We start from the raw sequence: 25,936 nt of genomic DNA, 5'->3' as shown, positions 1-25,936 counted from the left end.
ATCATCTGCGAACATCATAGTCAAAGGGGATTCCAGTCTCACCTCGTCTGTCAGCCCATCTATTACTACCGCAAACATGAAGGGGTTCAGTGTGGAACGCTGATGCAGTCCCACCTCCACCTTAAATTCTTCTGACACACCTACGGCACATCTCACCACTGTTCTGCTGCCTTCATACATGTCCTGTACTATTCTAACATATTCCTCTGCCACACTAGACTTGCGCATGCAGTACCACAGTTCCTCTCTTGGTACTCTGTCATAGGCTTTCTCTAGGTCTCCAAAGACACAATATAGCTCCTTCTGACCTTCTCTGTACTTTTCCACAAGCATCCACAAGGCAAATAATGCATCTGTGGTACTCTTTCTAGGCATGAAACCATACTGTTGCTCGCAGATACTTACTTCCGTCCTGAGTCTAGCCTCCTCTACTCTTTCCCATAACTTCATTGTGTGGCTCATCATCTTTATCCTTCTGAACTTTCCACAGTTCTTAACAACGCTTTTGTTCTTAAAAATGGGGACGAGCACAATCTTCCTCCATTTTTCTCTCCCGCAAGTATTCTATTGAATAAGTTGGTCAAAAACCCCACAGCCACCTCACCAAATTACTTCCATACCTCAACTGGTATGTCATCGGGGCCAACTGTCTTTCCATTTTTCATTCTGTTCAGAGCCTTTTTCACTTCTCCCTTACTAATCATTGCCTTCTTCTATTCTACCTTCTCTCCCATTTTCTTCATTCATTAACTTCTCAAAGTACTCTTTTCATATACTTAGCACACTATATATTATAACATATTTCCATCACTATCCATCACCTTTATTTGCTGCACATCCTTCGTATCTCTATCGCTCTGTCTTGCCAACCTGTAGAGATCCTTTTATCTTTCTTTCGTGTCCAACCTGGAGTACATGTCGTCATATCCCACTTGTTTAGCCTTCGCCACCTCTACCTTAGCCCTACGACGCATCTCAATGTATTCCACTCCTCAGTCCTCTCCACGTCCCACTTCTTCTTCGCTAATCTCCTTCCTTGTATGACTTTGTGTATTCTGGGGTTCCACCACTAAGTCTCCTTCTCCCCTTTCCGACCAGAAGACACCCCAAGTACTCCCCTGCCTGCCTTTCTGAATACCTTGGCAGTAGCATTCCAGTCTTCTGGGAGGTCTTCCTGACCATCTAGAGCCTGTCTCACCTCTTTTCGAAAGGCCACATAACATTCTTCCTTTCTCAACTTCCACCACGTGATTTTCTGCTTTACCTTTGTCTTCTTAATCGTCTTACCCCCTACCAGAGTCATCCTACACACCAATATCCTATGCTGTCGAGCCACACTCTCCCCCACCACTACCTTACAGTCAGTATCCTCCTTCAGATTACATCGTCTTCACAAAATATAATCCACCTGCGTGCTGTTACCTCCGCTCTTGTAGGTCACTCTATGTTCCTCTCTTCTGGAAATAGGTTTTCACCACTGGCAATTCCATCCTTTTTGTGAAGTCCACCACCATCTGCCCCTCAAAGTTCCTTTGCTGAAAGCCATACTTACACATCACTTCTTCATCCCCCGTTTCCTTCACCATCATGTCCAATGAAATCTGCACCAATCACAACTCTCTCGTTGTCTGGGATGCTCAGGACTACTTCATCTAGTTCCTTCCAGAATTTCTCTTTCAACTCACGGTCACATCCTACCTGTGGGGCATAGCCGCTAACCACATTATACATAACACCCTCAATTTCAAGTTTCATCATCATCACTCGATCTGATACTCTTTTCACCTCCAAGACATTCCTAGCCAGCTCTTCCTTTAAAATAACCCCTACTCTATTTCTCTTCCCATCGACTTCATGATAAAATAATTAAAACCCTGGACCTAAACTTCCAGCCTTACTCCCTTTCCATCAGCTCTCCTGGATGCACAATACATCAACCTTTCTCCTAATCATCATGTCAGCTAACTCCTGAGCTTTTCATGTCACAGTCTCAACATTCAAAGTCCCTACACACAGCTGTAGGGTCTGTGCATTTGTCTTCTTCTTCTGCCGACTAAGCTGCTTTCCTCCTCTTTTTTTGTCTTCAACCTACATTATCTGAATTTCTACCTACGCCTTGCAGATTAACATTTCCGGGTCCGGGTGTAGGAAGCCTGGGCCACGACCTAACCGTTATGGAATTCGTATGATGAACGCTCATATGTTTGGCACAGTTTTACGCCGGATGCCCTTCCTGACGCAACCATCTGCATTTATCCAAGCTTGGGACCGGCCGACAGGTAGCACAATAATGTTCTGCCGAATGGGCTTCAGATAATCAAAAAGAAGAAGCAATCAAATAAACAAAGTCAACAAATAAACAAAGTATTAGTTTATATATTTATTATGGATTTGCAACAAAGCCAAAGTATTACCCTTGCTTCAAAGAAGCACAAAGGATGCGCAGCCGACTTCTAATCTCCCGAGAAGTGGCTGAGGACAAGTTCATCAATGCACAAACATCGTTATAAAAGAATGTGCCTTTGTTAACTTGGTTGCGCACCCTTCGGTCTTGACCTTGGGTGTAAAATAAAGAAAGAGTACGTGAGAAGTTGGTTCAGAACATTGTTGGAGACTGTTACTGGTCAGTCTCTCACATTCTCCTGATCAGAAAGATGACTTCTTGTTTCTGTTTCTTGTGCATATCTTCCAGCAGTTAGATGATAAACCTGACAATAATTCAGACAAACATTTTTTGTAGTGCCGTATCTCTATATTGCATGATAACACACATATACAAATACATACATATAAAACCTTAAGAAAATGTCCCTCCACGTCCAGTTCCTTTCGTGAATTTAGTTGCCCCTGCCACAGCCTCTGACAAGATAACTGGTACTCCATGGTCCATCTCATCCTGCATGGCCTTGTTAGGTGGAATCAAAAACCATTAAAAAAAAGTCAAATTTATCATTCATTCTTAATTTTTCATATAAAATGCATAATTTCGCAAAAATCTTAAGGGTTGGGCATCGCAAATCCAGAACTGACTGAAACCTGACAAAAGTTGTGGTTGTCCCAGATTCATTCAAATTTAACGATTTCATTTCTCAGTTTTGATGTCTTGCCCTCCGGACGTGAAAAACAAGTAGCATAAACCAACGAAGACGCGTCAAAAACCAACAAAAAAGGAAGAACGCGCACAAAGATGTGCTTGTGCCCAACAGTAGCATCAGTCTTCTTAGCTTTGTTAAAATTAATGACGAGTGATCTCAGTGCAACAGATTATATTTTGGAAAGGATGCTTTCATGTGTAAGATCTGAAGTGATCCAAACGTCAACCTACACCGAGCAAAGCATCAGAGAATTCCATTCTCAGTCAATTGTGTGAGAGAAACAAAATACGTCAATGCCAACATTGAGACAGCTAACAATTTAAAGAATTGGTTGCATTTTTGCTCTTATGGTTTTTAGCATTTTTTTTCCATCTTCAAAACAACAAGTGCTGATGTAAAAAAAAAAAAAAAAGCTAGAACTTCACTGTAGCAACTATATATCACAATGAATTTGGGCAAAATCCACAAACGTCTCACAGTACCACAAACACTAAACTTGTGGCTTATTGTTGGCTTTGGAAAGGAATCAACTTTTTATAGGATTTGGTTCCAACCATAAAAATTAAATGGATCTCCATTTTCATGTGAAGCTACTTTTCGTGCCAAAATGCTGAGTCGAGTGTGTCACAATAAAGAGCTATGATCTTAAAACAGTAAATCGACTGAAAAGTTTCACATATAAACCATTAGACATGATAAAACATTCCCAAAAAGAATTTTTGACGCAATATTCAACTATTAGTTCAAATATTAGTTAATGAAATTAAGTTAGTATATTTTCATGACTATAAAGCGCTCCTAAAAGTCTTAAATTTTCTCAAAAGCCGACAACGCACCATATAATCTAATGTGCCTTATAAATGGATCAAAATTGATTAATCATGGCTACTGTAGACAGGGGGCGCAGCCAAAGTAACAGCGGTAAGAACTGGGTAAAGAGGAATTCCAATCCCACACTATTCGTATGTATGGGAAAACCCCAAAATGGCTTTTTTCAAGAGACAAGCTTAAAACACAGAGCTCAAACTAAACACTATCAGTCACGAAACAGACCATGGGAAACGTGCAGCAGTGAGAGAATTCCACATTAACAGATCAATGGTGCGGAAGTGGAGGAAGCAACAAGATGGACTGCACCAAGCAAAGAAGACGAGACAGAGTTTCAGAGGGGAAAAAAGCAAGACGGGCACAGTTAAAGGACAAACTCCAACAGTGGGTTGTTGAACAGTGAGCGACAAGTAGAAGCGTCTCAACAGCCACCTTTCGAATGAAGGTAAAAGCGCTGGCACGCGAACTTAACGTCATTGTATTTAGAGGCAGTCCTACTTGGTGATTTCGTTTTATGAAGAGACGTAATCTCTCCATACCCACACAAACTAGTGTTTCACAGCAACTACCAAAAGAAAAGATGGCTACATTCCGCGCATATTGCAAAAACAAGATCAAGTTATATCAGTCTCAACTGTGGTCCGTGAGTTGTTATATTGTTATTGGTTTTAAAGTTACTACATTGTGATTCACTGTAACAATCAGATTGTTTCTTTTTTGGGTTGACTGAAAAGTGGAAAAGTTCCCCTCAACTACGTGATTAAAAAAGTTACAGTACCTGTTTTACCTTGCTGTTGTCCAATGATAAACTGAGTTGCTAAAGTACAACATCACTGATGTTACCTCAGTAAATACCGTAATTTCTTGTGTAAAATGCACCTCGAAGTATAATGGGCACCTCCAAAGTTGACCAAAAAAAAAAAATCAGGAAAACCCTTCTATCATTGTACAATGCGCACCACCAATTTGCTGCTACCCATATGCTCAAAATAATGACAATTATATGTATTTTTATTTTACTAGGTTTTTACTTTTATTCTTTGTACTTGTATTGTTTTCCAAAAAATTGTCTGTACAACAACCAATAATCATCTTGGTGCATGTCCTGATGTAGCGGTAATATACAATGCCTTGTGAAAGTATTCGGCCCCCTTGAACTTTTCAACATTTCAGGCTTCCAAGATAAAGATATAAAATGAATTCCTTTTTTGTCAAGAATCAACAACCAGAGGGACACAATCGTGAAGTGGAACGAAATATATTTGATATTTTATGCTTTTTTAACAAATAAAAACTTGAAAAGTGGGGCATGTAATATTATTTGGTCCCTATACTTTCAGTGCAGCAAACTCACTCCAGAGGTTCAGTGAGGATCTCCATATGATCCAATGTTAACTGATGATGATAAAGAGAATCCACCTGTGTGTAATCAAGTCTCTGACAAACTCTTGTGGAGAAGTTTAAAGCCGGATTTGGATATAAAAACATTTCCCATGCTTTAAATATTTCAAAGAGCACTGTGCAAGCAACCATATTGAAATGGAATGAGTATCAGAGCACTGCAAATCTACCAAGACCCAGCTGTCCCTCTAAACTTTCATCTCGAACAAGGAGAAGACTGATCAGAGATGCAGCCAAGAGGCCCATGATCACTCTGGATGAAGTGCAGAGATCTACAGCTGAGGTGGGAGAGTCTGTCCATAGTACAAAAATATGTTGTACACTGCACAAATCTGGCCTTTATAGAAGAGTGGCAAGAAGAAAGCCATTTCTTAAAGATATCCATAAAAAGTCTTGTTTGAAAATTGCCACAAGCCATCCGGGAGACACACCAAAAATGTGGAAGAAGGTGCTCTGGTCAGATGAAACGAAAATGGAAGTTCATCATAGCTCATCACCCTGAACATACCATCCGCACTGTCAAAGATGGTGGTGGCAGCCTAATGGTTTGGGCCTGCTTTTCTTCAGCAAGGACAGGGAAGATGGTTAAAATTGATGGGAAGATGAATGGAGCCAAATACAGGACCATTCTGGAAGAAAACCTGTTGGAGTCTGCATAAGACCTGCGACTGGGACGAAGATTTATCTTCCAACAGGACAATGATCCAAAACATAAAGCCAAATCTACAATGGAATGGTTCACAAATAAACGTATCCAGGTGTTAGAATGGCCAAGTCAAAGTCCGGACCTGAATCCACTGGAGAATCTGTGGGCAGAGCTGAAGACTGTGTTCACAAACGCTTTCCATCCAACCTCACTGAGCTTGAGCTGTTTTGCAAGGAAGAATGGGCAAGAATTTCAATCTCTCAATGTGCAAAATTGATAGAGAAATACCCCAAGCGACTTGCAGCTGTAAATGCAGCAAAAGATTGCGCTATAAAATATGAATGCAAGGACACCGAATAATATTGCACGCCCCACTTTTCAGATTTTAATTTGTCAAAAACAGTTTAAAAGATCCAAGAAATTCTGTTCCACTTCACAACTGTGTCCCAGTTGTTGTTGATTCTTGACAAAAAAAAAAAAAAATTATATCTTTGAAGACTGAAATGTGGCGAAAGGTTGAAAAGTTCAAGGGGATGGATACTTTCACAAGGCAGTGTGCGTGTGTGTGTATGTGTGTATATATATATATATATATATATATATATATATATATATATATATATAAAATATCGTGGTGGAGGGGTTTGTGTGTCCCAATGATCCTAGGAGATAAGTTGTCGGTGACTTCATGCCCCTGGTAGGGTCACCCATGGCAAACAGGTCCTAGATGAGGGACCAGACAAAGTATGACTGAGGACAAAAATTGGATCTTGGTTTCCGTTGCCTTCTCTCGTGGGTCACTGGGACCCCCCTGTGGAGCCAGGTCTGGAGGTGAGGCTCGAAGGCAAGCACCTGGTGGCCGGGCCTGCACCCATGGGGCTCGGCCGGGCACAGCCTGAAAGGGTAACATGGGTCTCCCCTTGCCATGGGCTCACCACCTGTGAGGTCGAGAGGTTCTGACTAGATATAGTTGGACTCGCCACTACGGATGGCTTGGGCTGTGGCACGACTCCTCTTGAGAAGGGTTGGACTCTGTTCCACTTTTTTTGGAGTCCTTCGAGGGAATGCAGGGAACGCCTGCCGGACTCCCAAGGCAGCTTATAGGTACCGGCTGGCCAAGCAGAATGCAGCTTTGGTGGTCGCTGAGGCAAAAACCCGGGCATGGGAGGACTTCGGTGAGGCCATGAATTCTGGAGGCTTTGAGGAACTTCTGGTCCACGGCGTCTCAGGACGAGGAAGCAGTGCACTGTCAACACTGTGTATAGTGGGGACTGGGTGCTGCTGACCTTAACTCGAGATGTTGTGAGTCGGTGGGCAGAATACTTTGAAAACCTCCTCAATTCCACCAACACGCCTTCCCACGAGGAAGCTGAGTCTGGATGCTATGAGGCTGGCTCTTATATCTCTGGGGTTGAGGTCACCGAGGTGGTGAAAAAACTCATTGGTACTAGGGCCTTGGGGGTGGATGAGATTCGCCTAGAGTTCCTAAAGGTTCTAAATGTTGTGGGGCTGTCCTGGTTGACATGCCTCTGCAGCATCGCGTGGATATCAGGGACAGTGACTCTGGATTGGCAGACTGGAGTGGTGTTCCCCCTTTTCAAGAAGGGTGACCAGAGGGTGTGTTCCAACTATAGAGGGATCACACTCCTCAGCCTCCCTGGTAAGGTCTACTCAGGGGTACTGGAGAGGAAGGTCCATTGGGAAGTCGAATCTCAAATTCAGGAGGAGCAATGTGGTTTTCGTCCTGGCTGTGGGACAATGGACCAGCTCTACACCCTCGGCAGGATACTCGAGGGTGCATGGGAGTTCGGCCAACCAGTCTCCATGTGTTTTGTGGACTTGGAGAAATTGTTCGATCATGTAACTTGGGGAGTCCTGTTGGGGGTGGGGGTGGGGGGTTTCTTCGGGAGTATGGGGTACCGTACTCCGTGATATTAACTGTTGGTGTATGACCGCTGTCAAGAGTTTGGTCCACATTGCCAGCAAAAAGCCGGAATCGTTTCCGGTGAGAGTTGGAAACCGCCAAGGCTGGCCTTTGTCACTGATTTTGTTCATAACTTTTATGGACACAATTTCGAAGTGCAGCCAAGCCGTAGAGGGTGTTCGGTATGGGGGCCTCAGCATGGCGTGTCTGCTCTTTGCAGATGGTTCTGTTGGCTTCATCAAACCGTGATCTCCAGCTCTCACTGGAGCGATTCGGAGCAGAGTGTGGAGCGGCTGGGATGAGAGTCAGCACCTCCAAATCCAAGACTATGGTCCTCAGTAGGAAAATGGTGGCGTGCCCTCTCCAGGTCAGGGATGAGATCCTGCCCTAAGTGAAGGAGTTCTAGTATCTTGGGGTCTTCTTCGCGAGTGAGTGAAGAACGGAGCGGGAGATCAGGTTGTGGGTCGTGACCGAGAGAACTAGATCCTGGATACAAGCGGCAGAAAACAGTTTCCTCTGTAGGGGTCCAGGCTCTCCCTTAGAGATAGGGTGAGTAGCTCCGTCATCTGGGAGAGGCTCAGTGTCGAAGCGCTGCTCCTCCGCAATGAGAGGACCCAGATGAGGTGGCTGGGGCATCTGATTCGGATGCCTCCCGGACGCTTCCCTGGTGAGGTGTTCCGGGCATGCCCCACCGGAAAGAGACCCCGAGGACAACGCAGGACACGCTGGAGTGAGTATGTTTCTTGGCTACCTTGGGAACGCATCGGGATCCCTCCAGAAGAGCTGGAAGAAGAGGCTGGGGAAAGGGAAGTCTGGGTATCGATACTGAAGCTACTTCCCCCGCGACCCGACCCGGAAAAGCGGTAGATAATGGATGGATGGACCTCCACTGGTATGTCATCAGGACCAACTGCCTTTCCATTCTTCATCTTTTGTAGTGTGTTTCTAACTTCCCCCTTGCTAATTATGGCCATTTACTGGTCCTTCACACTTATTCTTACCTACTTCCCATCCTTCCTCTATCCTTCTGTCTGGCCAACCTGTAGAAATCCTTTTCTCCTTCTTTCGTGTCCAACCTGGTGTACATCACGCCATATGCTTCTTGTTTAGCCTTCGCCACCTCTACCTTTGTCCGATGTCGCATCTCAATGTATTCCTTTCACCTCTCCTCAGTGCTCTCAGTGTCCCACTTCTTCGTCGCTCATATCTTTCCTTGTATGACTTCCTGTATTTTGGGGTCCACCAAGTCTCCTTCTCCCCTTTCCTACCAGAGGACACACCAAGTACTGTCCTGCCTGTCTCTCTGATCACCTTGGCTGTGTTAGTCCAGCCTTCCGGGAGGTCTTCCTGTCCATCGAGAGCATGTCTCACCTCTTTCCGAAAGGCTGCACAACATTCTTCCACTTTGCTCTACCTTTGTCTTCTTAATCTTCCTACCCACCACCAGAGTCATCCTACACACCACCATCCTATGCTGTCGAGCTACACTCTCCCCTACCATTACCTTACAATCAGTAACCTCCTTTAGATCACATCATCTGCACAAAATATAATCCACCTGCGTGCTTCTACCTTCGGTCTTGTTGGCCACTCTATGTTCCTGCCTCTTCTGGAAAAAGGTGTTCACTACTGGCATTTCCAAAGTTCCTTTCCTGGATGCCGTACTTACCCATCACAATATGTCCATTACAATCTGCACCAATCACAATACTCCCTCTGTCTGGGATGCTTAGAACTACTTCATCTCGTTTCTTCCAGAATTTCTTTTTCATCTCTTGGTCACATCCTACCTATGGGGCATAGCCGCTTATCACATTATACATAACATCCTCAATTTCAAATTTCAGTCTCATCACTTGATCTGATACTCTTTTCACCTACAAGACATTCTTAGCCAGCTCTTCCTTTAAAATAACCCAGACTCCGTTTCTATTCCCATCTACTCCATGGTAAAATAATTTAAACCCTGCTCCTAAACTTCTTGGCTTAGTACCTTTCCACCTGCTCTCTTGGATGCACAATATATCAACCTCTCTCCTAATCATCACGTCATCCAATTCCTGAGCTTTTCCTGTCATCGTCCCAACATTGCTGTGCATATCTCTTCTTCTGCCGACGAATCCGGTTTCCTTCTCTTCTTTCTCTTCAACCCACAGTAGCTGAATTTCCACCAACGCCCTGCAGGTTAGCAGTGGCGGGGGCGGTCGTTGTTAACCCGGGCCACGACTGATCCGGTACCGTATTCTTTAGAAAAACGCTCATATTTGTTCTGGCACAGTTTTACGCCAGATGCCCTTCCTGACGCAAACCTCTGTATTTATCTGGGATTGGGACCGGCCTACAGATTGCACTGGCCTGTGCCCCCATAGGGCTGCATTAAACATTCTTTCGGTTTGTCCCGCAAGGGTCAGCACAGCGTGTTATGTCAAATGGACGCTCATATTTGTTTGGCACTGTTTTTATGCCAGATGCCCTTCCTGATGCATCTGGCTCATCTCCAGTCTGAAAAATATCTATCATAGCTATCTTTGGTGCATCAATGTCGAACTCATCGATGACTTGGTCCATTTCTGGTGTCTCCTCCGTTGAATCATGAACAGTGATCCTATTTTGCTTGCATATCATGTCATCCTTTGTGCCATCCATGGTGTTTGTTTGGAAACATTTTTTTTATTCGTTTAGGTTCTGCAGCATCGCCCCTCTCCCTCCATTCGTCCTAACTTTTCCGATGGCGTCAGGTCGCTATCAAAACAACAACAGCCCAAACTACGTAGAAACGAGCGTAATGGGCATATTAAAAAAAGCCAGCATTTAAATTATTTGCACCCTCCCGTTTTTTGTTTTTTTTTAATGTGCCCATTTCGCTCGTCCTATGTCTTTTGACCTCACGTTGGTTTGATAGCGACCTGAAGCTATTGAGCTCTCGTTTTGAACTGCTGCGCCGCTTCCGGGTTCGCCGCGGTGGGTGGTTGGGGGCGCACATTATTCTAATATATATCAATGTTTAACATAAGACATCAAATATCATATTGAAATGGATATTTTTACCACTCTATGAACCTGTATAAGACTAACCAATGTGATTGTGTTTTTTATTTTTCATTCATACCCTATCATAATGTGCTCTATTGACTTTTGAAAATATTTTTGGAAAAAATTGCCCATTATATACGCGAAATTACGGTAAAATAAAACATCTGTTAATTAATTTTGAGAGTAAACGGAGTTGTCAGAATGCTTGACACAGGAGATTAATGAAATTTGTTCTGCAACAACTGTTTTATTGTCATTTCAACATAAAACCCTGAGCTCCGCTGACATTCAAGAGCAAGCGGACGACTTTCGAAATACAAATATGTTAGGAACACATAGCAAGGAGAAGGGAGGCACAAACACCAGTTTAATATTTGGAAAAAACCTTTATTTTTTGGAAAAAAACACACACAAGACCTCATGCAACTGAAATTCAAGTGGATTACCCTGTGATGTATGATTACACTGCATGCCATCAGACTGCAGTTAAAAAGGATGAAGGACACACCTTGTGGCGAACACTCTTCACACTTTTGTATGTCACGACTCAGCACATTGAAAAATCCATCGTCAGTCTTCTCTTCTCATCCATGATCAACACGGGATGCTAAGTTCCAATGTTCGATCAGAAGCTGGCCTGGACTTCTTCTCTTGTTTATTGTTTGCGCAACACAGCACCCCTCCCCCCAAAGGAGTGACATGTGAACTGATCTCTGGAAACGGCATTGTGGATGACAGAAACAGCACAATTGTTTTAAAGAAACGGCACAGAAAATAGTCAGATGGGAAAATTTGCGCCTCCCGTGTGGATGAGGCCTGAGTTTGATTGACTTATCTGACCGTTTTGTTGGCATTCCCTCTTGCGCAGGTCCATCTAGTGGGTGCAAAACAAAACCAGCCACTACTGTAGCTTCGATTCTATGCGCCCTAGAATGCAGTGCGCCCTATATATGAAAACAGTTCTCAAATAGGCCATTCTTTGAAGGTTCGCTTGATACTCTGAAACGCATGATAGTCGTGAAAATATGGTAACTCGGTTAGTTCCACACACATTGCCTTTTAGGTCCTAGGTTTGATATTGCTACTAGTTATAAGGAACCCTGAGCCAAATGTTCATTTTAGTTTATGCTGCGGACTGCTATGAAAACAGCTGTTCATAAATTGGCCTTTATTTAAATGATGCAAAGTTTTTCCAAGTTTGGAATTGGAATCGAAATAAGAACCGGGATTGGAACGAGAAACAATCAAATTCAAACGATGCCCAACCCTAATAATGAGCTATTCATAGTAAAATTCAATGAGGATAAAGGGCTTGAAGCAAGAATTTATTGAATTAAAGCCTCATTCTTTGACGTTAAATAGCAGTTTAAAATACTGGATGTAAAAGAAGTATGTACCTGTGTGAAAGAGGGTGCGTCGTAGCAGCTGTAGATGGCTGAGGAGCGATCGGCTCTCAGGCACTCTTGAGGGAAGGAGTCGATCTGTTCGGCAAGTTGAAGAGCCGCCTGTAATCCTGTGGTTACAACACACAAGAATGTAAAGGATGCACGATAAATGTGGCCATTTGTCTATCCATACATCTACCCCTTTTCCAGGTTGGGTCCAGGCAGGAGCTCTAGCAGATGCCGAGACTTCCCTTTGTCCAGCCACTCAATCCAGCTCTTCCAGGGGTATCCTGAGGCGTTCCATGGCCAGCAAAGAGACGTAGTCTCTCCAACGTGTCCTGGGTTGTCCACGGGGTCTCCTTCCAGTGGCATGTACCCAGAACACCGTCACCAGAGAGGCGTCCGGGAGGCATCCAAATCAGATGCTACCTCATCTGGCTCCTCTAAATGAGAAGGAGCAGTGGCTCGACATTGAGCCCCTCCTGGATGATCGAGCTTCTGACCCTATTTCTAAGGAAGAGCCTTGACACCCTGCGGAGGAAATTCATTTCGGCTGCTTGTATCCATGATCTTGTTCTTTTGGTCACGACCCAAAGCTCGTGACCATAGGTGAGGGTCGGAACGTAGATCGACTGGTAAATTGAAATTTCGACTTTTGACTTACCTCTTTCTTTACCACAACAGATCGATACAAAGTCCACATCACTTCAGACGCTGCACCGATAAGCCTGTTGATCTCCCGCTCAATTCTTCCTTCACTCATGAACAAGACCCCAAGATACTTGAACTCTTCCACTTCAGGCAGGATCTCATCCCCCACTTAGAGAGGGCATGCCACCCTTTTCCAACTGAGGACCATGGTCTCAGATTTGGGGGTGTTTGTTGTCATCCCAGCTGCTTCCCACTCGGTTGCAAGTTAATGTTAGAGATCACGTCTTGATGAAGCCAACAAGACCACATCATCTGCAAAAACCAGAGATGCATTGCTGAGGAAACCAAACCGGACACCCTCTACACCTCAACTCTGCCGAGGTATGTCCACAAAAGCTATGAACCGAATCAGTAACAAAAGGCCGCCTTGGCAAAGTCCAACCCTCACCAGAAATGAATCCGACTTACTGCCAGCAATTCTGACAAAACACTGACACCAGTCGTACAGGGACCGAATATCCCGTATGAGGGCGTTTAGTATTCCCTACTCCCAAAAGAGCACAAAACTACCTGAGGAACATGGTCGTATGCCTTCTCCAAGTCCAAAAAAACACATGTAGATTGGTTGGGCAAACTCCCTTGCACACTTGAGGACCCTGCTGAGGGTAAAGAGCAGGTCCACTGTTTTACAGCCAGGACGAAAACCACACTGCTCCTCCTGAATCTGAGAAGAGACTTTCCGAATGACCCTCATCTCCAGCACCCCTGAATAGACCTTACCAGGGAGCCTGAGGAGTGTGATCCGCTTTAGTTGGAACACACCCTGCGGTCCCCCTTCTCAAAAAGGGGGACCACCGCCCAGGTCTGCCAATCCAAAGGCACTGTCCCCAAAGTCAATGCGATGTTGTAGAAGCGTGTCAACCAGGACAGGCTCACAACATCCAAAGCTTTTAGGAACTCTGGGGAAATCTCATCCACCCCTGGAGTCTTGCCACCGAGGAGATTTTTAACCACCTATGTGATCTCAACAGAAGAGATTAGAAGACTCCGTCTGAGAGAACCAAGACCCTGCTTCCTCATGGGAAGGCATGTCAATGGAATTGAGGAGGTGTTTGACATATTCTCCCCACCGACTCACAACGTCCTGACTCAACGTCAGCAGCGCCCCAACCTTGCTATACACAGTGTTGAAGATGGACTGCTTCCCCCTCCCAAGACACCGGAGGGGGGACCAGAATTTCCTTGACGCTATCTTGAAGTCGTTTTCCAGGCCTGACCAAACTCCTCCCACGCCCGGGTTTTTGCCTCAGCAACTACAGAGATGCATTCCGCCAGGCCAGCCGGTACCCATCATCTGCCTGGGGAGATCCGCAGGACAAAAAAGCCCAAGAGGACTCTTTCTTCAGCTTGACGGCATCTCTCACTATTGCTCTCCTCTTTGGAGATTGATGTCACTCCAGGAACTAACTACCTTACAGCCACAGCTCCAGTCGTCCACCTGAATAATGGAGGTGCGGAACATCATTCATTCGGACTCAATGTCCCCTGCCTCCCTCGGAACATGAGCAAAGTTCTGTGAGAGGTGAGAGTTCTGTCGAAGTTGGGAGTTGAAACTCCTTCTTACAGGGCAATCTGCCAGCTGTACCCAGCGGACACTCACAATAAGTTTGGGCTTGCCATGTCAGACTGGCATTTTCCCGCACCATCAGACCCAACTCACTACCAGGTGGTGAGCAGTTGACAGCTCCGGCCCTCTCTTCACCCGAGTGTCCAGGACATGTGGCCACAAGACCACAAAGTTGATCATCGAACTGTGACCGAGGGTGTCCTGGTGCCAAGTTCACATTTGGACACCCTTATGCCTGAACATGGTGTTCGTTATGGACCATCTGTGAGGAGCACAGAAGTCAAGTAACAGAACAACACTCGGGTTCTGACTGGGGGGGGCATTCTTCCAAATCACGCCCTTTCAGGTCTCACTGTCATTTTCCATGTGATCATTGAAGTCCCCCAGCAAAATAATCGATTCTCCATAGAGAGAGGTCTCCAGCACTCCCTCTAAGCACTCCAAAAGGGGTCGGTACTCTGAACTGTTGTTTGGTTCATAGGCACAAACAACAGGACCCATCCCCCGACCCAAAGGCTGAAGGAGGCTACCCTGGCGTCCACCAGGTCTCAACGTACAGGTGCCGAGCTCGGGGTACACCACACCTGCTCGGCACCTCTCACCAAGGACAACTCCAGAGTGAAACATAGTCCAACCCCTCTCAAGAGGACTGGTACCAGAGCCCAAACAGTGTGGGGAGGAGAGTCTGACTCCAGCAATCCCTCTACTTCGCGCTTAGCCTTTTGCGGCCTCGGTGCATTACGGTCTCCCTCCCCGACTCCACAAAAAAAAAAAAAAAAAAAATCCACATTGGCTTAGAGTGCGTAGCTGATTGGCTGCATCATCGGAGCTCCACCCAGTAACATTCTTTCTCTCTCCCTCCTCCTTCCTTGCTGCTGTTAGAGTGTGTGCATGACAACCTCTCAAATTCAAAATCCATCCAAGCGGTGTGGTTAATCTTAAAGCTCCCACCAAACCACCCAAGTTGAAGAGGAAGATGCAAAATAAGATTGTTCGAAAAGGGAGCTGCATTCACTTTGTGGACAGTGGATTGCAGAGAAACAGCCTGGTAACTGAGAAAGAAGATGGAGCTGCGTTGGTTTTTTTGTGCATTGCAGACAAACAGCCTGGTTACTGAGGAAGAAGAAACTGATGGATCGGCGAAAATGTAAAACTTTTGGATATGATCAAAGACAACAGAAGTTAGGCTTTTGAGGCACCATGACGGTGTGAATGAATCAGAAGCGTGCTTCTTCTTTCCTTTCGGCTTGTCCCGTGAGGGGTCGCCATAGAGTGTCATCTTTTGCCATCATAGCCTATCTCCTGCATCTTCCTCTCTAACCCCAACTGCCCTCATGTCTTCCCTCACCACATCCATAAACCTTCTCTTTGGTCTTCCTCTCGCTCTTTTGCCTGGGAGCTCCATCCTCAGCATCCTTCTACCAATATACTCACTCTCTCGCCTCTGAACATGTCCAAACCATCGAAGTCTGCTCTCTCGAATCTTGTCTCCAAAACATCCAACTTTGGCTGTCCCTCTAATGAGCTCATTTCTAATCCAATCCAACCTTGTCACTCCGAGCGAGAACCTCAACATCTTCATTTCTGCCACCTCCAGTTCTGCTTCCTGTTGTTTCTTCAGTGCCACCGTCCTCACCACTGTTTTGTAAACTTTGCCACTCATCCTAGCAGAGACTCTTTTGTCACATAACACACCAGACACCTTTCGCCAGCTGTTCCAACCTGCTTGGACCAGTTTCTTCACTTCCTTACCACACTCCCCATTGCTCTGGATTGTTGACCCTAAATATTTGAAGTCGTCCACCTTCGCTATCTCTTCTACCTGTAGCCTCACTCTTCCCCCTCTACTTTTCTCATTCACGCACATATATTCTGTTTTACTTCGGCTAATCTTCATTCCTCTCCTTTCCAGTGCATGTCTCCATCTTTCTAATTGTTCCTTCACCTGCACCTGCTCAGAGCTGATCCCTGATGCAGTCCCACCTCCACCTTAAATTCCTCTGTCACACCTAAGGCACACCTCACCATTGTTTTGCTGCCATCATACATGTCCTGGACTATTTTAACATACTTCTCTACCACACCAGACTTACGCATGCAGTACCACAGTTCCTCTCTAGGTACTCTGTCGTAGGCTTTCTCTAGATCCACAAAGACACAATGTAGCTCCTTCTGACCTTCTCTGTACTTTTCCACTAGCATCCTCAAGGCAAATAATCCATCTGTGGTACTCTTTCTAGGCATGAAACCATACTGTTGCTTGCAGATACTTACTTCTGTCCTGAGTCTAGCCTCCACTACTCTTTCCCATAACTTCATTGTGTGGCTCATCAACTTTATTCCTCTATAATTCCCACAGCTCTGAACACTGCCTTTGTTCTTAAAAATGGGGACTAGAACACTTTTCCTCCATTCTTCAGGTATCTTTTCGACCGCTAGTATTCTGTTGAATAAATTGGTCAAAAACTCCACAGCCATATCTCCAAATTGCTTCCATACCTCTACCGGTATGTCATCAGGACCAACTGCCTTTCCATTTTTCATCCTTTGTAGTGCCTTTCTGACTTCCCCCTTAGTAATCATTGCCACTTCCTGGTCCTTCACACTTGCCTCTTCAACTCTTCCTTCTCTCTCATTTTCTTCATTCATCAACTTCTCAAAGTATTCTTTCCATCTCGATCCGTAATAACCCTTACCTGCCGCACATCCTTCCCATCTCTATCCCTCTGTCTGGCCAACCTGTAAAGATCCTTTTCTCCTTCTTTCGTGTCCAACCTGGTGTACATGCCTTCATATGCCTCTTGTTTAGCTTTTGCCACCTCTACCTTTGCCCTACGTCGCATCTCGATGTACTCCTTTCGCCTCTCCTCAGTCCTCTCAGTATCCCACTTTTTCTTCGCTAATCTCTTTCCTTGTATGACTCCCTGTATTTTGGGGTTCCACCACCAAATCTCCTTCTCCCCTTTCCTACCAGAAGACACACCAAGTACTCTCCTGACTGTCTCTCTGATTACCTTGGCTGTCGTCGTCCAGTCTTCCGGGAGCTTCTGCTGTCCATCGAGAGCCTGTCTCACCTCTTTCCGAAAGGCCCCACAACATTCTTCCTTTCTCAACTTCCACCACATGGTTCTCTGCTCTACCTTTGTCTTCTTCATCTTCCTACCCACCACCAGAGTCATCCTACACACCACCATCCTCTGCTGTCGAGTTATACTCTCCCCTACCACTACTTTGGAGGTTACTTTCGGCTTGTTCTTTTCGGGGGTTGCCACAGCGTGTCATCTCAGATGAACGCACATATATGTTTGGCACAATTTTTACACCGGAAGCCCTTCCTGACGCAACCCTTCTCAGGGAGTGGAGGCCCCAGTGGGATACGAACCCACAACCCCTGGTTTACCAAACCAGTGCTCTAACCACTGAGCTCTAACCACTTTACAGTCAGTAATCTCCTTCAGATTACATCATCTGCGCAAAATATAATCCACCTGCGTGCTTCTACCTCCGCTCTTGTAGGTCACTATATGTTCCTCCCTCTTCTGTAAATAAGTGTTCACTACAGCCATCTCCATCCTTTTTGCAAAGTCCACCACCATCTCTCCCTCAAAGTTCCCTTCCTGGATGCCATACTTACCCATCACTTCTTCATCGCCCATATGTCCATTACAATCTGCACCAATCACAACTCTCTCGCTGTCTGGGATGCTCAGAACTACTTCATCTAGTTCCTTCCAGAATTTCTCTTTCAACTCAAGGTCACATCCAACCTGTGGGGCATACCCGCTAACCACATTATACATAACACCCTCAATTTCAAATTTTATTCTCATTACTCGATCTGATACTCTTTCCACCTCCAAGACATTCTTAGCCAGCTCTTCCTTTAAAATAACCCCTATTCCATTTCTCTTCCCATCTACTCCGTGGTAGAATAATTTAAACCCTGCTCCTGAACTTCTAGCCTTGCTACCTTTCCACCTGCTCTCTTGAATGGACAGTACATCAACCTTTCTCCTAATCATCATGTCAACCAACTCCTGGTCTTTTCCTGTCATAGTCCCAACATTCAAAGTCCCTACACTCAGTCGTAGGATCTGTGCATTCCTCTTTTTCTTCTGACGATGGATCCAGTTTCCTCCTCTTTTTTGTCTTTGACCCACAGTAGCTGAATTTCCACCGACGCCCTGCAGGTTAGCAGTGCCGGGGGCGGGCGTTGTTAACCCGGGCAACGACCGATCCGGTATGGGATTCTTTAGATGAACGCTCATATTTGTTTGGCACAGTTTTTACACCGGATGCCCTTCCTGACGCAACCCTCTGCATTTATCTGGGCTTGGGACCGGCCTACAGATTGCACTGGTTTGTGCCCCCATAGGGCTGCATTGTTATATATCTGCATATGTTATACTTTTTTAACAAAAAAAAAAGTGGGGCGTGCAATAATTTTCGGTGCCTTTATTTTCAGTGCACCAAACTCACTCCAGAAGTTCAGTGAGGATCTCTGAATGATCCAATGTTGACTGATGATGATAAATACAATTCACACGTGTGTGATCAAGTCTATAAATGCACCTGCTCTGTGATAGTCTCAGGGTTCTGTTTAAAGTGCAGAAAGCTGATGCTCTGAAGACCAAGGAACACACCGGGAAGGTCCAAGATACTGTTGTGGAGAAGCTTAAACCAGGATTTGGAGACAAAAACATTTCCCAAGCTTTAAACATTTCAAGGAGCACTGTGAAAGCAATCATATTGAAATGGAAGGAGTATCAGACCACTGCAAATCCACCAAGACCCGGCCGTCCCTCTAAACTTTCACCTCAAACAAGAAGACTGATCAGGGATGCACCCAAAAGGCCCATGATCATTCTGGATGAACTGCAGAGGTCTACAGCTGAGGTGGGAGAGTCTGTCCATACGACAACAATCAGTTGTTCACTGCACAGATCTGGCCTTTATGGAAGAGTGGCAAGAAGAAAGCCATTTCTCAAAGATATCCATAAAATGTATCGTTTAAAGTTTGCCAAAAGCCACCTGGTAGAAACATCAAATGTGGAAGAAGGTGCTCCGGTCAGATGAAACCAAAATACAAAACAACATGTTTGGCGTAAAAGCACACACCTCATCACCCTGAACACACCATCTGAGGAGTTTGCGGAAGGTAGTGACCCTGCTGACAAGATACCCATGATGTAATGTGTCCTTTCTTAGTCTAGGAGTCCTGAAATCAATGCCTACTGGTAGAAAACTTAGCCATGAAGTGTGAGCAAAACAAAAAGAAAATGGATGAAGAGTTCTTGTCGGATTACATCCGTACAGTACTCCATTTTATCATACCTAAAAGATCAATCAAGTGCTGTCAACTTTTCAGAACCTTTTCAAAAAACACATCACAGTATTCCAGTGACAGTCCAAATGTACGTAACTCATACAGGGTTTGGCTTCACTTGAATGTAACTTCAAAATGTGCAAAATGTACCACACTTTTATGGCTTCAACTAAATGAAGTAGTAACAGTTACCTGCTCCACACTGTTATTGTAGTTTGTCGGATTTTTTTTTCCCCGGCTTTGCCTTAGCATAATTGTTCTTCCCTTTAGTTTTTTAGATTGTAACATTTTCTACATGACTACAGAGTGACTGCAAGTCATTCAATCAGTGTCTTCAAAGCATGGCCACGACATTTCACATTGCAGCATAGTTTCGAAACCCTTCGGAAAGCCCCAAAAGGCAGAGGGAAGACATCAATTTAAGGCTATAAAAGACCAAACGTATCAGTGGAATATCAAGCTTGTCTGTGATACAATTAAAAATTGACAGTTTTGTCAGATATTTGCAAGCCGGACTATACTGTTTGCATACCTTGTCCATCTGGGACAACTCTGTTTGCCAGCCCATACGCGAGAGCTTCCTGTGCGCCAATGGGCCTTCCAGTCAAAATCAGGTCCAGAGCTCTAGACAGACCAATTAGCCGTGGGAGTCTCACAGTGCCCCCATCAATAAGTGGAACTCCTGCAATGACAAAGGACAAAATAATGAGACTCCCTTGGATGAGATCAAATATATCTGTGTAGCATAAATAGACATTTTCACATACACGCTATATGGGTAATTTCCTCTACTTTAAAGGTGTATCATTCCTGTATAATGCACAGTGTACATAATACATGAAACATAATTTCATATTAGGATTAAAAGTGTTGCTACTATGTTCACAAACTCAACTCTACCAGACTCACTGAAAAAGAAATTAAATTAATAATTGTATGAAATTAATATGCCCAATTCTAACCACTCATTTGTCAGAAATTAAAAATCACTGGATTGAACTTGTAAAAAAAAAAAAAGTGAAAAAAATACAAATACATTCATAATCAAAAGCATTATTGTCTTCTGGCATTGTATTTTACATATAATGGCAGATACATAGCAACACCATTAAAGAACATTCTGCAAATGTTTATTCTTTTTCTAATATGGTTTGAATTTTATTTTAGACAAATGCTATGAATTAAGGTCTCCGGCATCATCTTAAATGGTGGCGGAAAAACAGTCAGGAATCATTTCCAAACATGTACAAACTGTTATACCGTTGGTAGTAATTTAACAGAATTAGCAAGGTATAGTGCTTCTTAACGGAGTTCTTTCTTGTTGTTTTTTGTCCCCTGGACATGTATAATGTACCTGTCTCCAGCAGAGACCAAGACACATTACAGTGCAAGGTGTGCTACACTCTGGCATCTGTCCTAGATTTTAAAGACCATCAGCTGGAAAAGTAATAAACACACACACACACACACACACACAGGCACCCACACAAGAAAAGTTGCCCGGTTCAATACTACAATCCCTCAGCTCCTCTGGGCCGATCCTTATTGAAGCACATGTGGCAGGTGAGTTTTTATAACCTCAAATCATCATGCTGGAGATCAGCTTCCTCCAACCTTACCCCTTCGTCCCCTCATGTCATTGTGTGTGAGCCTTGGAAACACTGTGATCCTATTCATGACCAAAGTTTAGAACAGGGGTCGGGAACCTTTTTGACTGAAAGCCATAAATGCCAAATACAGTATTTTAAAATGGAATTTCAAAAGAGCCATAAAGTATTTTAACAACAAAATACACGTGTATTTGCACATTAATGTAAGACAAACATTTAGGAGAACAATAAGTCACTGAATTATTTCAAATAACATTGTTACGCTGTTGCTAACCAATGATGACAAAAGTACTTCTGACCATTAATGTGACTTTTGGTGCTGCATGGTTTTGCAGATGGCTTTATAGACTGTTTCATACATCATGAGATTAAGCTTCCTGCAGGCTTGACACTTCCATCCGTTAATCGTGAACGTAATTCAGTTTGATTTGCCATCATGATAGTAAGATGGTGAACAGTTCTTGTCGACAAAGGCTTGTCTTTCCTTCATTTGATTATCTTGTCTTGTCTTTATGCAAAGTTGTTGTTGTTGCAAAATGTTTATTGGCAACATCAAGTACGAATGCTTTGGCATATTCTCCATCTGGAAAATTTATAGACACAGCAGAACCCTTCCCCTCCACAAAGGCTGTCCATTCTTGTTGAAAACTTTGTTACTCCTCATATTCTTTTCGTTGAGTGACCTTTGTCAAAGGTTTTTCTATAATTTATTGTTCCAACCCGATCTGCATTCGACCCTTCTGTGCCTGCGCACATCGACTGCCACAGCAAACTATGGCTACTACACGAGGACAAACTGTCTCTGCGTCGTTTGTATTGCCTGCACGACAGAAATCAAATGTAAAGCATGTTATTATGAGGGCTCTGCGAGCCATATGCAACCATCAAAAGAGCCAGGTATGGCTTGTGAGCCATGTGTTCCTGATCCCTGGTTTAACAGATGCTGTGTAGACTTCTGACTGATACTAGACTGGGATTACGTACAGAAAGCCAACTGTAGGTTTATAAAAATGTTCCTGTTTGCCGTCATTACTGCAACATTCTTCTTCATTTAAAACAGTGAATGTACCCCCAGGCTTTTCCCACATTTTCCACAATTACTGTAAATCTAATCACTTTGATTAAATACTTTATAGTTTTCCCATTCATGCTGTGTAAAATGACACACTCCTACTCTCAAGAGGTCTTCGTCGAACAGTGGAGTTCCTTCACCCATTGATTGTGGATTTTGGCAAATCATTTTGTTGGACAATTTAAAGAAAAATGCATCCAAACTAACCAGGAGAACTTCATAATGCAGCAAGACAATGACCCAAAACATACTACCAACACACCATCGGACTTCATCAGGAGGAAAATGTGGAAAGTCTGAGACTGGCCAAGACAATCACCTAGCCTTAAGTAGAAATAGAGGATGCATTTTATCTCCTTAAGAGGAGAATTAAGTGAGAAACCCCCAGAAACAATCAAGAACCAAAAAAGGCTGTAGTAAAAGCCTGGAAAAAGATTTTTTTTAAATGCAACAGTCTGGTGAAGTCAATGGGTCGGAAGCTTGATGCAGTAATTGCAAGTTAGGGTTATACCACCAGGTATGAAATGTTTACAACTTTAAGCTAATTTACTGACATTTATTGTGAATAATGTGACATTTTTCACAAAATATTTTATTAATTTCCTATGGCTAGGGTCAGGGTTCGAGTGAGATTATACACAGCACCTGCGATGCTTGAATCCATTAAAATTCAGGTTTAAAAAATGTGCCTAAAAGCAATATTGTCAATTCACCTGAGAATTTTGCACAATATGGATTTGACCATCCATCCATCTTTTACCACTTCTCCGCATCTGGTCACAGGTGCAGTAGCTTTAGCAGGGATACCCAGAGTTCCCTTTCCACAGCCAATTCATCCCAGCTCTTGTGGAGGGTACCCGAGGCGTTCCCATGCCAGCCGAGAGACATAGTCTCTCTAGCATGTCCTGGGGTCATCCCCAGGGTCTCTTTCTGGTGGGACGTACCCGGAACATCTCATCAGGGAGGCGTCTGGGAGGTATCCAGATCAGATGGCCCAGCCACATCATTTGACTCCTCTCAATGCGGAGGAGCAGCGGCTCAACACTGAGCCCCTCCCGGCTGACCGAGCTTCTCACCCTATCTTGAAGGGAGAGCCCGGACACCCTGGCGTCTGGGATGTTGTTCTTTTAGTCATGACACACAGCTCATGACCAAAAGGGTAGGAACATAGATTGACTGGTAAATTGAGAACTTCGCCTTCCGACTTAGCTCCCTCTTTACCACAATGGACCGGTACAAAGTCCGCATCACTGCAGATGCTGCACCGATCAGCCTGACGATCTCACACCCCATTCTTCCCCCACTCATGAACAAGATCACAAGATACTTGAACCCCTCCACTTGGGGCAGGATCTCCGCCCCGACCTGGAAAAGGCACGGCACTGTTTTCTGACTGAGGACAGTGGTCTCAGATTTGGAGAAGCTGAGTCTCATCCCAGCCGCTTAACACTCAGCTGCGAACCGCTACAGTGACCGTTGGAGATTACGGGTTGATGAAGCCAAAAAAACTACATCATTTGCAAAGAACAGAGATGCAATGTTGAGGATACTAAACCAGACACTACGTGCTACACCTTGGCTGCACCAAGAAATTCTATCCATAAAAAGTTATGAACCAAATCTGTGACAAAGAGGAGCCTTGGAGGAGTCCCATTCTCACTGGAAACGTGTGTTTTTCGGGTGTCTCGGGACTCAAGTACACAAAAGAGGACTTGCTAACCATCAGAGAGCCTTCTGCGAACTTTTTTTATCGACAACTCTCACCAATTCTCTGGATGTTTTTCCAGAGTTACACGTTGGCGTATTCTTCCAGGCTACGTGTCGGCGATGAAGTGGAATCAGTTAAATCAGTTAAAAAGTGGACCAATGAGGCAAAATTAAAACTTCAAAGCTGCTTTGACTATATAGACTTGAGTGTCTTGAAAATTCAGCGCGCAGTCTAGATGAATACACAGGTAGTGTTACCCCGAATGTGAGTTTCTGTGAGGCGGTGTGTGTTCCAACAAAATCCTTTTGCACGTTCAATAACAACAAGCCATGGTTTTCAGCCAGACTTAAGCAACTCCACCAGGCAAAAGAGATTGCACATCGCAGTGAGGACAGGGCCCTCTACAATCGCACGAGAAATAAGATGACTAAATAAATTAACTTTGCAAAGAGAGACTATCCAGTTAAACTGGAAAAACACCTTGGCGCGAATCACTCCAAATATGTTTGGCACGATCTACAATCGCTCACTTACTATAAGCGACGTTCACCCCCGGTAGAAAACAAGACGGGCTGGCCGACGAGCTAAATAGCTTTAAGTACAGATTGGAAATAGACACTTCCACACTACGCATCCACCAAGCCGCACCACCTTCCACTCCACCGTTGAGCATCCATGAAGGGGACATAAGACAGATCTTCAAACATCAGAAGATTAACAAAGCACCGGGCCCAGACCTTGTGTCCTCAAAGTCTGCAAAGACCAACTTGATCATGTCTTCGTAAAGTTCTTGAACAGGTCTCTAGAACTGTGTGAAGTACCAGCCTGTTTCAAACACTCCACCATTATACCGGTCACCCAAAATAGCAGCAGTCTCAGGTCTTAATGACTACAGGCCTGTTGCTGGACTCACTGCAGTTTGCCTATCTAGCGAACAGGTCTGCAGATGATCCAGTCAGTATGGGTCTGCACTTCATCCCTGAACATCTCGACAGCCTATGCGAAGATGCTCTTCATGGACTTCAGCTGTGAGTTCAACACCATCATCCCTGAACCCCTCTCCTCCAAACTTCTCCAGCTTGGCGTCTCGCCTGCCATCTCCCGGTGGATCTACAACTTCCTGACGGGCAGAACACAACATGTGAGGCTGGGGGACACCACCTCATCCAAACGCACCATCAGCACCAGAGCACCCCAAAGTTGTGTCCTTTCCCCTCTGCTCTTCTCGCGCTATACTAATGACTAAACCTCATGGCATCCGACTGTCAAACTCCTGAAGTTTGCAGATGACTCTACAGTCATCGGTCTCACCAAAGACGGCAACGAGTCTGCATACCGACAGAAAATAGTTTGACTGCAGCTTTTGTATGGCCAACACAACCTGGCATTGAAAACTTGATGTTGGCGTTGAGATGGTTATGGACTTTAGGAGGCAACCTTCACCACAGCTGGCCCTGACGCTGTCCAACTGTCTTGTGGCAACTGTCGAGACCTTCAAGTTCTTACGAATGGGCAATGGGAACAAGGTCCAGAGCAGGCAGGATTCTTTTGGATCCTCCACATTCTGCCAGCTCTCAGGTCCTTCCGTTGGGAAAGCACCACAGATCAATGCAAGTCAAAACAAGCAGAC

The 25,936-nt window shown here is 44.6% G+C and overlaps 1 protein-coding gene and 1 long non-coding RNA gene across 3 annotated transcripts in view; one reads left to right on the top strand and one right to left on the bottom strand.

Annotated features, from left to right (window-relative positions):
- Nucleotides 1-2,392: 2,392 nt before the first annotated feature.
- Nucleotides 2,393-25,936, bottom strand: part of zgc:101569 (uncharacterized protein LOC449822 homolog) — an 87,876-nt gene continuing 64,332 nt past the window's right edge. The window contains exons 5-8 of the mRNA XM_061805930.1: nt 20,449-20,598; nt 12,325-12,440; nt 2,788-2,905; nt 2,393-2,708 (exon numbers count right to left, since the gene is read on the bottom strand). Coding sequence (XP_061661914.1) covers nt 2,798-2,905; nt 12,325-12,440; nt 20,449-20,598 — 374 coding nt within the window. The 3' untranslated portion in view covers nt 2,393-2,708; nt 2,788-2,797. The remainder of the gene's footprint in view (nt 2,709-2,787; nt 2,906-12,324; nt 12,441-20,448; nt 20,599-25,936) is intronic.
- LOC133493015 (uncharacterized) overlaps nt 3,572-25,936 on the top strand; it is a 65,582-nt gene continuing 43,217 nt past the window's right edge. For both annotated transcript variants that reach the window (XR_009792821.1, XR_009792820.1), the window contains exon 1: nt 3,572-4,368. This is a non-coding gene — a long non-coding RNA (uncharacterized LOC133493015). The remainder of the gene's footprint in view (nt 4,369-25,936) is intronic.

The sequence above is a fragment of the Syngnathoides biaculeatus genome, chromosome 19, assembly GCF_019802595.1.
Source record: "Syngnathoides biaculeatus isolate LvHL_M chromosome 19, ASM1980259v1, whole genome shotgun sequence".
NCBI classification, from domain to species: Eukaryota; Metazoa; Chordata; class Actinopteri; order Syngnathiformes; family Syngnathidae; genus Syngnathoides; species Syngnathoides biaculeatus.
Note: the sequence above shows the minus strand (reverse complement) of the source record. Positions and strands in the feature narration are given on the sequence as shown.